The sequence below is a fragment of the Sinohyriopsis cumingii genome, chromosome 11, assembly GCF_028554795.1.
Source record: "Sinohyriopsis cumingii isolate HCF-2022 chromosome 11, ASM2855479v2, whole genome shotgun sequence".
NCBI classification, from domain to species: Eukaryota; Metazoa; Mollusca; class Bivalvia; order Unionida; family Unionidae; genus Sinohyriopsis; species Sinohyriopsis cumingii.
The window spans coordinates 36,786,058-36,801,548 of record NC_142971.1 but is presented as its reverse complement, the minus strand read 5'-3'; the positions used below and the strand labels follow the sequence as shown (position 1 = coordinate 36,801,548).

At 34.9% G+C, this 15,491-nt stretch overlaps 1 protein-coding gene across 2 annotated transcripts in view; it reads right to left on the bottom strand.

The window, feature by feature from the left end:
* The window catches only part of LOC149787924 (interferon-related developmental regulator 1-like), a 52,168-nt gene extending 40,215 nt beyond the window's left edge, over positions 1-11,953 (bottom strand). Inside the window, exon 1 of one of the 2 annotated variants that reach the window (XM_089974176.1) lies at positions 11,774-11,953. In XM_089974176.1, coding sequence (XP_089830302.1) covers positions 11,774-11,795 — 22 coding nt within the window. In that variant the 5' untranslated portion in view covers positions 11,796-11,953. Of the gene's footprint in view, positions 1-11,653; positions 11,720-11,773 lie in introns of those variants that run through there. The other variant, XM_089974175.1, reaches the window with a different exon arrangement.
* Between the last annotated feature and the right edge of the window lie 3,538 nt (positions 11,954-15,491).

The following is a 15,491-nucleotide window of genomic DNA, read 5'->3' as shown; positions in this document are numbered from 1 at the left end:
AAAAAGCAAGTGATAGACATTCTGAACAAAATCTGGTCACCATAATTTTTTCAAAATATTTTTAAAAAATCCCGTAACAGTGTATTGGGATACAATTTAATATAAATACCATATAATACAACAAGTTCCCAACAAACCAGATAGCAACAATAATCTAGTTTCTTCTGGAAAGGATAAATGGAGCAAAAAAGAACACTTGAGAACAATTCTGCCATTTCTACATTATCCATAACCATGCTTACTACTTGAAAAGCATGCAATTTTCTCAAGCCGTCTACTGAGGGGAAGTGGAAATGTTGAAATTTGAAGCATAGTTAAATTAAAAACTGTTGTGAACATCTATCAACCATCAACAATTACATCGTAATGTTAGAAGTCTATCTTAGCCTGACATTACACATGAACAAATTGGTAATACCACACCCACTCCTTCCTGTTTTTAGCAGGTGTAGCAATAAATAAAACTGTAGCTTCCTCCATATCACATGTTAGCCTTGCTTGGTCAAGAATGAGTGTAATGACCACCACATTTTATGTGCAATATCCATCAATATATAGTCTGACATATTTACATACAAAAATGTCAATATATCTGCATTTAACACTAAACTAGACTGGATGATTAATGGCAGTGAGATGTCCTCGTTTATTATCTTGTACATCATGCTTTTCATTTGCCAAGGAAGATTGTACAAATTTCACATCTGCAGCTGAATAACAACTCATGTCTTGTGTAGTCATATACTGCAGGTAGGGTGCCCTGAGATTGAGAAATGTCCAGATAAATGTCCAAAATTAACATTCCGTGTGGGTCAGGACTATTTTATGTATTAAATTTTTCAAATCAACAAAGCGCTAGCACTTCGCTACTGTGTGCTTTACAAGTATGTGACAATGTCATTAACACATAGCTTTATATAATGCATGGAATGATGGATCATGTACAGCCTTGTTATATGTCAATAATTGATGTCAGTTAAAATGACACAATGTAAGCTATCTGCCTGAGGTAAAAGAAACACTACAAAAGCATGAAACCATGTCCAACTCATAAACTTTCTCCTCAGGATGAACTTGGCTTGGATGAGAACTGGAGTAGTCAGCAACCATAAATGACCCAAAACAGGAAAACTCAAGTTTGAGCTTTCTTCCAGGCTAAGCAGGCTTGTTTTGTCATTGCCACATTCTAATGCCGATAGAAGACATTCTGTGTTTCGTGATTCAAAGGGAAATCTAGACTATAAAACTATAGAGAGAAGTTGAGATGAAACATAAAATTGACAATTAAAGTCATCTGAGGTCAGCATTCAGTGAGCTGTTGAAGGAAACTAAGATAACTCTTCCTTCATCACTGAACTGTCATACACTGGCTCAAATTAATTAATATCAATGGCTGTTTCAGTCTGACTACAAGACTGCCTATTTTCAAACTTGAGAAAAAAAAATTAAACCAGGATACTGCACAAGATTATTTTTCCTTTGCAGAATCAAAAAGTAGATACAATTTGAAATGTTTGCAAGAAGTGCCAGTGATATACCTCCCACCAATCCTCAAATAAGATACTATGTTGTTTACACCATGTAGGGAATGCACATGATTGAAATCGGGAATAACCACAAAGCATTGCATAAAACACCTATCAACTATTCTAAACACACACTACTGAATACAGTAGACTCTTCTGAAGTGTTTTTTCCCCTTCATTGTCCATTTATATAATAACAGCTAATTCTTCAAATGGTACAGTGGAACCCCGCTATAACGCGATGATCGGGGTCCATAAAATCGGATCGCGTTAAAAGCGGGGTCGCGTTAATGCAGGGTTTTACAATATTTAACCTTTTTCCGAGAACATATACGTGTATACATGTACAATTATCAAAAGTCGGCTTATCATCAGATGAATATTAACTGGAATGCATTAATTAAGATATATTCAAAATAATCGATGGTTAATATATTTATAGGTTATTACTGTGCATTAAAAACATTTACTAATTTTTATTTGTTTGAACGATAATACAGATTGACCGATAATACCAGACTATCACTATATCATGAAAAGTGTATCAACACCGTATGCTACCGTGCCGTCGTGGCATGCAGTTCATCCATAATGGATGTAATTTCATTGAAAATCGTACAGATTTAAAATATTCAATAATTTTGTAATAGTCTGAATTCGTCGTGTAAAATATAGGATGAACAAAATATTGAAACCATTTACTTGCCGTCTGATATTGTACGGTCATTCCATGCAGCTATTCCCGGGTCTACATACGGTGTCTGTATTGGATATTATTTACTTTCAACTGTTTGTTGTTTGATCACACCGCCAAGCACAGCATACATGTTGGCGGCTTTCGTCCTTTGATGTTTATTAAATTGTGCGACTCTTGTATCAACCACAGCTTTGTCTGCTGCTTGGCTGTGATTGCAGTTAAATAAGAAGCCCATGTCGGCTATTGTTTGAGCAACGACTGTATACAGAATTCATGGAAGACAATCACAAAGACGATTTACTGGCTTTACTCATGGATCCGTAATAAGTAACACTTCCGATAATGTTTACTTCGGCTTACCAATTCAAAAACCTAATGAAACCAGTTTTCTCTTCTAGAGTAGAATACGGAGCTTCACCACAACCTGTTCAAATTGATAAATTTCAGAAGCCAAGCATTGTACACACTATTTCTCGTACGTTATATATATCGTATTATTTTAGAATTCATACACGATCACTTCTCCAAAATCACTTAAAGAACCTGGATAAATTGTTAAGTTCCGATCGTTTATTATTAAAAGTCATACGCGAATTCTTCCACCAAATTATAATAAACGTTTTACACACTATTTCTCGTACGTTAAACAAATATTTTCACGATCCGATAAAAATACACGTAAATGAATTTCAAATTTCAGGAACCATGCCACGATCATATTATTTTAAAAGCCACAACTAATCTCATGCCCAAAATGAAGTTAATTTCTTGTTTTGTTTTTTTTACTTTTCTCCAAATTTTTTTTCTCCATGTGTGAATGAATATACGAAATTTCGGGAGCCATGCTACGACTGCGTTATATCCGAATTCACGTTATGGCGGGGCGCGTTATAGCGGGGTTCCACTGTATTGCAAATTATTGACAGCTGTCTTTCCACGGGTTTCTTCTAGCATTGGCCATTCAAAGGTCAGTTTTGTCAACCAGGCCCCTCTGCTATGGAGTTCCACACATACCTGCCATGTGGCAGAGTTGTACATATACCTGCCACATTCCAATATAGTGTTGGGGTTTTGGATACTCAAAAGCTGTTTAGAGATGGGGGAGAGGGAATGCATGCATGATCCAAGACTAACATGATCCAACCAAGAAGAACTGGAAGATTGTTCAAACTGGCCTGAACATCTTGCTGAATTTGTCTTAGCATAGAAAATGATCTTTCTGAATCTGCATTGCTTTGAGGCATTGTCAGATATGCTGGTTGCTGATGCTATGTCAACAATGAATACTCTATAATGACTGATACTGACATGGTACAACTGTATTTGAAGTGTGTGTAAATATAATACTCCTTCTTCTTGTATATGAAGTGTGAGTAAAAATAATACTCTCTTCTTGTATTTGCAGTGCGTGTAAATATAATACTCCTTCTTGTATATGAAGTGTGAGTAAAAATAATACTCTCTTCTTTTATTTGCAGTGCGTGTAAATATAATACTCCTTGTATATGAAGTGAGTAAAAATAATACTCTCTTCTTGTATTTGCAGTGTGTGTAAATATAATACTCCTTGTATATTAAGTATGAGTAAAAATAATACTCTCTTCTTGTATTTGCAGTGCGTGTAAATATAATACTCCTTGTATATGAAGTGTGAGTAAAAATAATACTCTCTTTTATTTGCAGTGTGTGTAAATATAATACTCCTTCTTCTTGTATATGAAGTGTGAGTAAAAATAATACTCTTCTTGTATTTGCAGTGTGTGTAATACTCCTTCTTGCATATGAAGTGTGAGTAAAAATAATACTCTTCTTGTATTTGCAGTGCATGTAAATATAATACTCCTTCTTGTATATGAAGTGTGAGTAAAAATAATACTCTCTTCTTTTATTTGCAGTGCGTGTAAATATAATACTCCTTGTATATGAAGTGTGAGTAAAAATAATACTCTCTTCTTGTATTTGCAGTGTGTGTAAATATAATACTCCTTGTATATGAAGTATGAGTAAAAATAATACTCTTCTTTTATTTGCAGTGTGTGTAAATACTCCTTGTATATGAAGTGTGAGTAAAAATAATACTCTCTTCTTGTATTTGCAGTGTGTGTAAATATAATACTCCTTGTATATGAAGTATGAGTAAAAATAATACTCTCTTCTTTTATTTGCAGTGTGTGTAAATATAATACTCCTTGTATATGAAGTGTGAGTAAAAATAATACTCTCTTTTATTTGCAGTGTGTGTAAATATAATACTCCTTCTTCTTGTATATGAAGTGTGAGTAAAAATAATACTCTTCTTGTATTTGCAGTGTGTGTAAATATAATACTCCTTCTTGCATATGAAGTGTGAGTAAAAATAATACTCTCTTCTTGTATTTGCAGTGTATGTAAATATAATACTCCTTCTTCTTGTATATTCAGGGCAATGATGTGTAACAACTTTTTTGCTTTTCAGCATGCATATAATTGATTTACATAACTTCAACTGAACTGGGTTGTTCCATTTCACCTGTGTAAATCAGCCCATCCCACTGCAGTCTTCAAAGAAGTCAACATGGCTTCACCCTAGCTATTCTGACAATTAAGTAATCAGTCAAAGTGGTTGTTTTATCCCATTACTATACTGTTTAACTGCCTTTATGATGATCTGTTGTATAAACGGCACAGAGGATTATTTCACATTGGCTCTCAGCAGGATTGTTTATACAGAACACATGCTATTAACATTTACAATGATGGTCATAATGTATTGATAATTATTTCTTTCTAAGTTTATGGACAAGTTTTTAGTTTCAACACAACTCTGTGAGGAGCATCTGAGAAAAAGAAATGGTGTTTTTCATATGACACTGCATGTTATAGTAGATACAAGATGTGCCTGCCAATTTATGGTGGCAATTGGTAGTATTTACCATTCCAATGCCAAGTGAACATGTTAGTTTTTCCTCTGACTCTCATTTATGCTGGTTCCAGGACTACTCAGCCCACAGCAGAGTCAACCCATTAATGTTCTCAGCCCATGTAATGTAGTTGGCCCATTTAATACTGGTCTTTTGGTCCATAATTTATATAATCCTAATATGGATGTGTTCTTTATTCAACGGTCATCTCAATGTCCTTAGTCCATGCCTCTTTCTTTTATTGATTATTTATTTTGCAATAGAAATATTGTGGGAAAACAATAATAATCCCAGATTAATTCCATTATATACGCATAATCAACATTTTAAAACTGCTATTACCCTGCCACTGTGAGCTAAGTTGAAGGCAGCACATTTCTACTGTGATTATAAACATGCACTGACATGTAAAATCAGAACAGTCACACTTCCCTTCCATATATGTGTACCATAAATTTTGCATCAACAGTAAATATTTTTCAGAATTCTAAGTTTAAAACGTCTGTCCCTGCAAGGATTGCTATGTTAATCAAGTTAAATAGATATTATTTTTTAAGAAAGGATAAGCACAAACAAACATTTCGAATTCTTAAATATTTATTTTTTAGCATAAAATTCTGCATTTTTCCCATCTTGCTCTGCCTTATTCCATACATTATTTTGGTCCTCCATAAACAAAACTGAAAAATGAGTGGTGGTTGGGGTCCTCCCCAACAGGGCCTGAAGGGGCAGTGCCCCTCATCTGGGGATCTTGGCCAAAAATGCATCGTACACTGATCCTGATGGAACTTATTATCATTTGAAATAATAACTTGTAAAACTTTCAACAATTTCAGTGTTCATTATCACATCAACTTCTCCAATAACATTAGTCAGGGTTCATACAGTAATTCAGGCACAATAAATTTGTTTATATTTGCACTTTCCTCTTTTCTGAAAAAAATCTGTTGAATAAATCGTTCAAATACATTAACTATATACCAAAAATCACATAAATTCATGTGTCCCCCACTGGACACTACCTGCTGATATTGATATGCCTGTCTTGGCAAAGATTTCTTTTGCTTTCCTTTTTGTCTGACACCACTGACATTTTTGGATCAATGTTCAGTCTTTTCTTTTTTCTCAACAAGGATTTTTTTAATCCTTTCAAGCACCTCCTCTTATTGGCTGGCATTTCTGCTTCTGATATTAAATTTCTCTGTATGCAGCTTTATTTGCAGGTGCTGTCTCTGATTTCTGCTCCATGTTCTTCAAAGCAAGATTAGCCTGATTCAAATCTTTCTTGCAAAGATTGCAAAATGCCAGTCCTCTGTGTTCAGTTTTCCAATGAACTGACCAACTACATTTCAATCAACTTTCTGCTTCAGCCATTGCAATTTCCATACTTTTCTTAAACATTTAACCAACATTCTCTCTTAAAAGCATGCTTATTCTATCCATTGCCATCAGTTTCCATTACATGATGATTCATTGGATGTGTATTAACTTTTGACCAATCAGAATACTCTTTACAAACAATTGTGTGTTAACTAATATATTAAATGAATACTTTACAAAGATCACTGAGGAATGGGACTGGATGTGCTTTTTATTTTACAAACCGGATCAAAGCTAATATAAAAAAATGGACTACATTGAGAATAAGTTGTTCTCATCAGGAGAAAAGTGGAATACTGCTTTAAAATGGAGGAAAATTATGTCTCCTATTCCTTCTCTCAATACTAACCATAATTAAATATTTTATTTGATAAATTTATTATCAGCAAGTAAATATTTGATGTCCCTGGTGGTCAGTGGTTTTTCCTCCACTACTTATACTGGCTGCCATATACTTCCTATCTTGCACTGTGAAATGGCATTACACCACAAAACAGGAACAAATATTTGATGTCATCTTTCTTTGACCCAATTTAGTACCTGTAAAACCCACAGGATGAACTATTTTTATGTGAAAGATTTTTCAATGACATTTAAAACATTTAAAATGCAGAGCATTCAACAATCACGACTGAACTGATTTGATTAAAATGGCAACCTCAATACCCCTGGTACTTTCTTTGCTTCCTAAGTAAGAAGCCGGCATTATTACATCCAAATGTATTTATAGTTTAAAGTTCAAATGTCTACATTTAGTGACACTGGGCCTTTTGTACAAAATATTCGGTGGGAAAAAATGACAGTATCATTTTTCAAAAATGTGGGGCCCAGAGTGGCCAAGTGGTCCAAAGTGCTCTCCGTTACGGATTACTGCAATCTCACCTCTGTCTGCATAGGTTCAAGTCTCGGATTCAGCCAATATGGGTATGTGAGAAAGCTTGCCAGTAGCTTCTCGTGGGTTGGTGATTCTTTCCGGGTTCTTCCTCCACCATTAATACTGGCCACCATGTATAGTCTATCGTGTGCTGAAAAATGGCATTAAACCCCACAACAACAACTAAAAACGTTGGGTACACTTTTTGGTGTGTAATGTATTTTTGAGGTTAGACTCATACGTAATTTTATTTACCAATGACAGGTGATATCTAGAGACATTGGTAGGCCAATCTGATATGAAGTTTTCAAGTTTAGTATGGGCAAAAAGAGGTAAAATTTAAATTATTTTGAGAAAAGAAAACCAATTCATTGTATTTATTGTTAATATCAATCTATTCTGGATATTGACATTATAAAGAACAAACTATCGATCTGTACCATAACCGTATCACTTTATTATATAAAAAAAAATCATAAATATTTCGTAAGAACAAAGTGCCAGTTCCTTCTCTTGCACTCTGATTTTACAATTTAATAATAATAATAATAATAATGAGGACTTTGTATAGCACCTAATCTTCAGAAGCTCTAAGTGCTTTACAACATTAGACAACACCTATAAGATAAAAAAGATATAATGATATGATTACAAAAACAAACATCATGAAATTAGAAAACATAAAAAAAACATGCTGAGAATATTTAAGGTATGAAACATTATTAGGTCTTTAAGTTTGTTCTTGCAGTCGAAATAAGTGAGTTTTGAGAGCCCTCTTGAATGGGATCACTGTGTCTTTGTGTCTAAGTTCAGTGGGCAATTCATTCCACATTGCTGGGCCCTGGTATGCAAAAGAATGCTGTACTACTTCATGAATTGTATTATATTGTTCAAAATTGAATAGAATTATTAAGTATTAACAAAATTGACATCCAAAATTTAATGTTGCATTACATACACAATTTACACCATAGAAATGCATATTTACTGTAACAATAAATTAGTGGAAAAGTTGTACAATTTGAAAGAGTGGAATTTTTCATGAATTTTGTCCATATTACTGACATTCTTTGTAAAAATTGTGGAAGTATTTAATGCAAGTTATTTTCCGTTTGTTTATTTTTGTCATTAATTTTAAAAACTATCTTCTCATAACTTAATTCAAAAGGTGCAATTATTGCTTACTAAATTGTGATTTCAGTGGAACATATATATGTACAAGATTACTATATTGATCATACACTATTTTAAGAGTAAAATATACTTTCAACTTATGTTTAACTCATCATTATGGTATTTTATGAAGAAAAAATGATTGGGGGAAAGCGCTTAAAAAAAAGATACCAAAAAATAAAAGCTTAAGTACCCAAAAATATGAGAAAGGAAATTTATTATTACATCGGAGTGTTCACAAAGCATCTCTGTATTACCATATGTAAGAAACATGCAAATTTCAGCTTGAAATAACTAAGAGGTCAAGATTTTGAAAATAAAGTGACCAAAGACCAATACTAAAATAGTGGATGGTGCATGTATTTGAATGCATGATGTGATCTGAAACAATATCATAAAGTTGAGTTCAATTTTTGAATTCTGCACACACAAACTATGCATAAAACATTACATTTTAAGAGCAACATATGATTTTAACAAGTATGACTCAAGAATATATTAATTCACACAAAGATGGGGGGGGGGGCTTAATAAAAAGGCACAGAAAGCTTCCAAAGTATCTGGAAAAGTCTATTTATTCTTATGGCTGATTGGTCACCCAACTTTTCTTGATAACCATTATATGAAAAACATGCAAATGTCAGCTTGAAATAACATGATGTAAAGGTTTTGCAAAAAGTGACTAAGACCAATATTAAAAATGTTGGACAGTACATGTGTTTAAATGCTTCCTGTGAATTTATCTGAAAAGATATCATATATATGAGTCCATTTTTAGATTCAGCACTAGGGCTGTCAAAAATCACGAAAAACCAACCCGGGTACCCGTTGCGAAATTTAACGGGTACCCGTTAGCACATGAATGACATGTACAACCGTAGACCAACTAATTGTTATCCCCATTTCTTTAATATTTTATATGGCGATAGAGGCTAACCGTGTAATGCACTACTCGGTCTGATGCGTCCGCACCGATGTAGCTGCGAATGATCTGACCGCACGCTATTAATTAATAAATTTATTTAGAATGACCTTTGTACACAGATGGTAGGTATAATCCAACTTTTAATGATCACTGTGATCAGCCACGTTAAATCCTTTAGAACACTCACCTTTTTTTAAAGTATAAGTCCTTGTTAGAACAGACCACGTTTATTCATCGGCTTTTGACCGCAGATTTGAATTACCCACGCATGCGTGTAAAGCAGCTTTACCACATGTCAAGAGTAATGCGTTAAAACCGTCTTTGTGTGTGTGTGTGTACGAAGATTTCAAGGTGTCTAGGTGATAATTGTTCATAATATAAATTGTGGGATTTCTTCGACATGTGTGTTCGGAAATCAAAGGTATCCATCTGGATTTCATTAAAAGAGCACGCAATGTACCGATCATTTAGCACCCACAATCAATAGTTATCGTCTACAAAGAGGTTTATTACCTGTAGAACAATGCTATGTTTTAACCATGGTATATAATGCCTCGGGGATAACTGTTTGTCCTGTTGCACAATGCCAATGAATTTTATTAATCCAAACAGACTCTCTGATGTATTGTTTATTTATATTAAGCAGGGATCTGGTTTCTAATTAAAGCCATAGCTGTCACACCTGTTTGAAGTGGTTGGCGAGTGTGGCGATTTTTTTTTACGGGTACCCGTGTTTACGTTTCAATACCCGGGTTTTTCAATACGGTCGGGTACCCGGGTACCCGAGTACCCGTTGACAGCCCTATTCAGCACACTGAAATTATGCAGAAAACATTCCATTTTTATTTATTTTAACAATCTGGAAAATTCACCACCTGTTGCTAAAACATGTGATCACCAATTGTGAAAGACCTGCGAACCAGAGGGGCTTGTATCATTGCTTACAATTGACCTGTCATACATGTACTATTTAATAACTACAATGGAGGACGCTTTTCTCCTTTCTCATGCAACCTATTTAAGAATAAGCTCTCACATTTCATGTTACTTTTCATGTAGCATAACAAATTTGGTACCAGTGTTTAGCTCTGGCATTCAACTTAGTATGTGTTTCCGAAGTTTGGCTTACTATCATACCTTTAAGGAATGAAAGGCCAATTTCCCCACACTAATGCTTTGCATGGCTATAATCGTGACAGCTTCATATGCATGAATGCGCTGAATGGAATACAGCCTTCTCATTGGCCAACTGAGAATAAGTTAATAAATAAATGCAGGACATAATTTTATTGTAACCAACGAGAGGACAGTGACCCATTCAGCAGTTTTACTTGCATATTAAGCAGGCGCGTTAAGGACCATGTGAAGTGGTAGTGTGGGAAAATGGCCTAACATTCCTTAAATTAGTCATACAATGTAAGACATAGCACATGTTGTTTTTGTTTTAGTGCTGTCTTACTATCGAAATAATGGCCCTGTGTAGTGTGTTCTGATGTCATTGACACTGGAATGAGTAGTCAAAGTTTCAGGAACACAACTCACACACTTGGTAGCCTATATCGACACTCTTCCACTAATTTATGTGCAATTAATATACTTACTGTACTGTCTTTATCCTGGCAGAATGAAAATATGATAGTAGCAAATGGATGCATTTTCACATTCCGTTGACAGACATTTAAATTTATTGCAATGTGACGGTAGTTGAGGTATGCCAAAAAAGTAACTTCAAGTAGGTACATGCTGGGGATATGTTTCTTGAAATGTAGGCCAATGAAACTTGAAAACACTTCCATATCTTTTGTGAGAATTTGAATTTTTTTTTTAGAGAAAAGACATCAGAGTAAGTAAAGTCCGACTAAAACAATGACTTTACTTTGTAGAAAAGCGTCTTTATTTTAGCTGTCAGTTGTGTGAAATATTCCTGAAAATTTGACTTTCGTAAAGATGTCAGTCGACATCAAAACACGCTACAGAGCGCCGTTAGTTAGGCTGTAAGACCTTAACGCCCACAACATAAATATCAGCGTCGAAGTCTTACATGTATGACTATACAAGGGCCGTGCCGCCAACAACACACAAAATACAGCGTCTATATATGATCACGCTATTTCCCTTTCTTTTTTCGATGAAATAAAATATCATAAATAAACATTTTGACATAAATGTTTTTGAAACCTTCTGTTTCTGCGCGATCAGTTTCAGGGTATGACAGATTCATGTTTATGCCTCCTGTTTTTTGACTGTACGTGACGCAATATCATATAAACATGTTGTAACACACAGCTAAACACCTACCTTTTTTCTTTCCCTTTGGCATTATCTATCAAAACTATCTATACCTTTAAAATCTATAAATCTAACTAAGCACTTGAACCTTCGTATATGAAAATCAGACGCATAGTATGGTAAATATAAAAAGGAAATCTGGATAGGCCACATGGACATTCTCCGAATAGGAAGTTCAAGGACGAATAAAGAAATTTGCTAGCCTGGTATCCTAGTGACACACATGATTTGCTCAGTGTGAAATATCTTTCAAAGCCTTGATACCAGGCTAAGAAATTACCTAAATTAGTAACATAACTAAATCAGTTAGATGCTTAATGTTTTTTCTATATAGCATCTCAAACATCTAAGTGATTGTATTCAGACTCGACCAGAAGGGTGTACAATTAATTTATACTGAGTATCCAGGTATTATAACATTCAGGAAACGGCGATCAGCTTATGATACCTTCCTGATCAGGGTTGGTCACGAGTTTCGTTATAGGTCAGCATGTTTTAGTTGTTACCAAACTGCAAATGCGAGCATTTCAATACGACTGGAAGGTCGCCCAGTTAAGGGCATCAGATGATTTATCAAAATGTGGCGGACTAGACCAACAAGATCTCTTTTTTTTTCTTCTTCTTCTTACATTACAATGTCAGAGGGAAAAGAAAAAAGCGAAGATCTACTTGTTGGTGTAGTGCGCGGACGAGAATGCAAATCATTACAAGTGACCGACATAGGTGACTGACGCGAGCTTAATGTTTAAAAAAACAACACCACCAAAACAACAATAACCTGAAGAAAAAATAATCATACCGAATGACAAAATAGTGATAATCTGAGGTAATTTTGTCGTGGTTTCTTCCGAAAGGTGATCAGGCGCACCCCCCCCCCCCCCGTGTTAACATAAGAAAAACGTACAGTTACTTGCCACTTAAAATTTGACCATGGTTTTATTCTTGCGCACGTTTATTGGGTATCATGTACACTTTGAATAAGATAGACACACATACCTTTGCTTTGGTGACCTTTCGATGGAAGACAGGGCCCATTTAACTATGAAACACACACACACGTTATCTGATCCGGCCCTGATAACTCGCTGTACTAATTCAACTCCCACCCCATTTTTGATATTTATGTTGGTGTATTAGGTCTGAGGCAATTGCCTATAGTAAAGTTACGGTAGTCGCTTACCAGCGAGCCTAGCAAACTTAAACAATGTTACATCAAGTCATACCTCATTGAAATAGATAGGAAAATGATTTTAATAGAAATTGAGAGTATTTAATCCTTAAGTCTTTAATCAGTCGAAAGATGAGACGAAACAACAGCATGGATTATATTTGACCTTGTATTCGCCATATGCATATCTAGTCACACGACTACACAAATCTCGCAACCCACGTGTCCATGACATCAGAGGTACAATAGTCACATGATATCAACACTAAATCCATTAACAATGTTGTAAAAAGAATACGAAAATATTAAATGAATGTGTGTGATTTTTAACATATTTTCCAGTCGTATCGCTACTATGTCTGTAGTGTGGCAGTTGATAGTGATATCTAACACTGGCATCATACCGCTGAAATGCAGCATCATGTCCCACCCGGTAACATTATCCTGACACCAGGAAGACCAGTCTTATAGTAACATTTTTATAAGTATGACTCGGCGGGGGTTTGAACACGCGACCTTCCGTTTTCCATGCGGACAATCAAACCATTTAGCTCACAGGAACGGTCAAAATATTAAATTAAGATCACACACTGGTTGTATACAAAAAACAAAAAAAAAACAAAAAAAACCACACAAAAAAAAACACAACAACAAATGCAATTTCAGATAACTTTTGTTTATTTGAACAGTATTTATTCAGGAAAGCATATTCATGTATTATAGTGATATAATCTATATAGGCATTCTGTAGAAAGCTAGAAGCTTGTCGAATACTGTCTCTCCTATTACTGAGAGATTTTAACAATCAATAATTGTCTACCAATTTAAAATAGACAAGTTATATATAAATATAAAAGTATACTTGAACATTTATAGTATATGTAATGATTGTTTCAAAAATCATTTCATTTTTTTAATACAAAAAAAGATGTGTGGTTGTGACTCGTGTGTTAACTTGAAAAAAACTACCATTGCTCACAAGGGGCCCTGCACGTAAATCCAGGGAGCCCCTCTAAGACGATCCAAATCGGACCCTGCGTTTGCTAAGACCGTTACTGTTCAGTAGAGAGAATTTTACCATTGCTCAAGACAAAGAATCTGATAAACAGAGATGAATGAATGATACTACTGAATGTTTATTTAACAGTTTTACAAGCCAAAAGTTTTAGTAGGAAATAAGCAAAGGAATGAAATAGATCTTCGATAGGATTGAACGTTGAAACATTAGCACACTGGAATCTTGTATAGAGATTGGCTTCCATGGGTACAAATTAGAACAAAGCTTGCATTAATGTAAAAACATACTGACGAAACATGTTAATTTTATGCAGTAGAATATATGCATAACTTTGCCAAGTGATCAAGCAATAGAGCATAAAATAAAATTTGAACAGGTTCTCCTGCTGGTTTAAACGATGTTGAGTTTAAATATGAATTTTTTAAAAGAATTTGATATGTCTGTAAATGGTTGTAAAATAATCGAAGAGTTAAGAGCAGCAGAGAGAAATTACACGAAACCCATACAGTAACGGCAAAGACAGACACTTTCACATGTTATCATATTCGTTTCAAACGGTCTTATTAACTTCAAAAATGGAAGTTGCGTTAGAATAAAACATTGACCCTAACCCGTGTCATACAAATAAACAAATGGGACAATAAAAGATATAACTGCAAAAATCGCACGAATGTCTTCAGACATTAGAAAAGTTTTCAGGTCACAAATCGTTAGGCATAACGGAGAAGCTGTTTATTACTGGAGGACTGGGGTGGAATGGGGGTTTCCTTCAAACCAGACTTGGTTTCTTCAGTTCCCTCGATATAATTTATTATTTTCAACTAATATATTAGATATATTACGGTTTAAAAAAAATAATATCCGAGCAATATTTTATTCATCCTATCAGAGGACCATAATTTTGCTTTTAAAAAATCCAGCTCGCTATTATGTTATGACGTTATCGAATGAAAATCCCATTCCACCCAAGCACCCCCCCACCCGTAATTGACAGCCTCTCCGTTATGTGCCTGATAATGCTGAACGCCTAGCGAGGCAGCTGTTAGTGCAATTGTTATGTCTTTGATATGACTCGGCCGGGGTTCGATCCAGCGACCTCCCGCCTCCGAGGCGGACGCTCTAACCACTGGGCCTCCGGAGCGGCCTTGCAGTTTGTAATAAAGCTGGCAAATATAACATGAATGTAACGACGGCTGCTTCTTAATCTCGAATTTTGGATTATTTTCAGTTGGAAGCTGAATGCAGTTAATTTTAAACATGTTAGTTTTGTGTTCAAAAAGAGGCAAAATGAATAATGTATTATATATAAACACCCACATTTGTCTTTCTGCCTTTCTTTATGTGTCTCCCATTTGTCAGGCTAGAGGTCGTGAGTTGGAAACTTGCGGCGGCATCATAAATTGTTAAATACTTAATTTTTGGTAATTTTATTTTCCACCTTTCTTTAAAGCTCGCTCATGCCATTCACATTCAAGAGAGCTCTCAAAACTCACTTTTTCGACTGGAAGAACAAACTTAAAGACCTAATAATGTTTCCTACC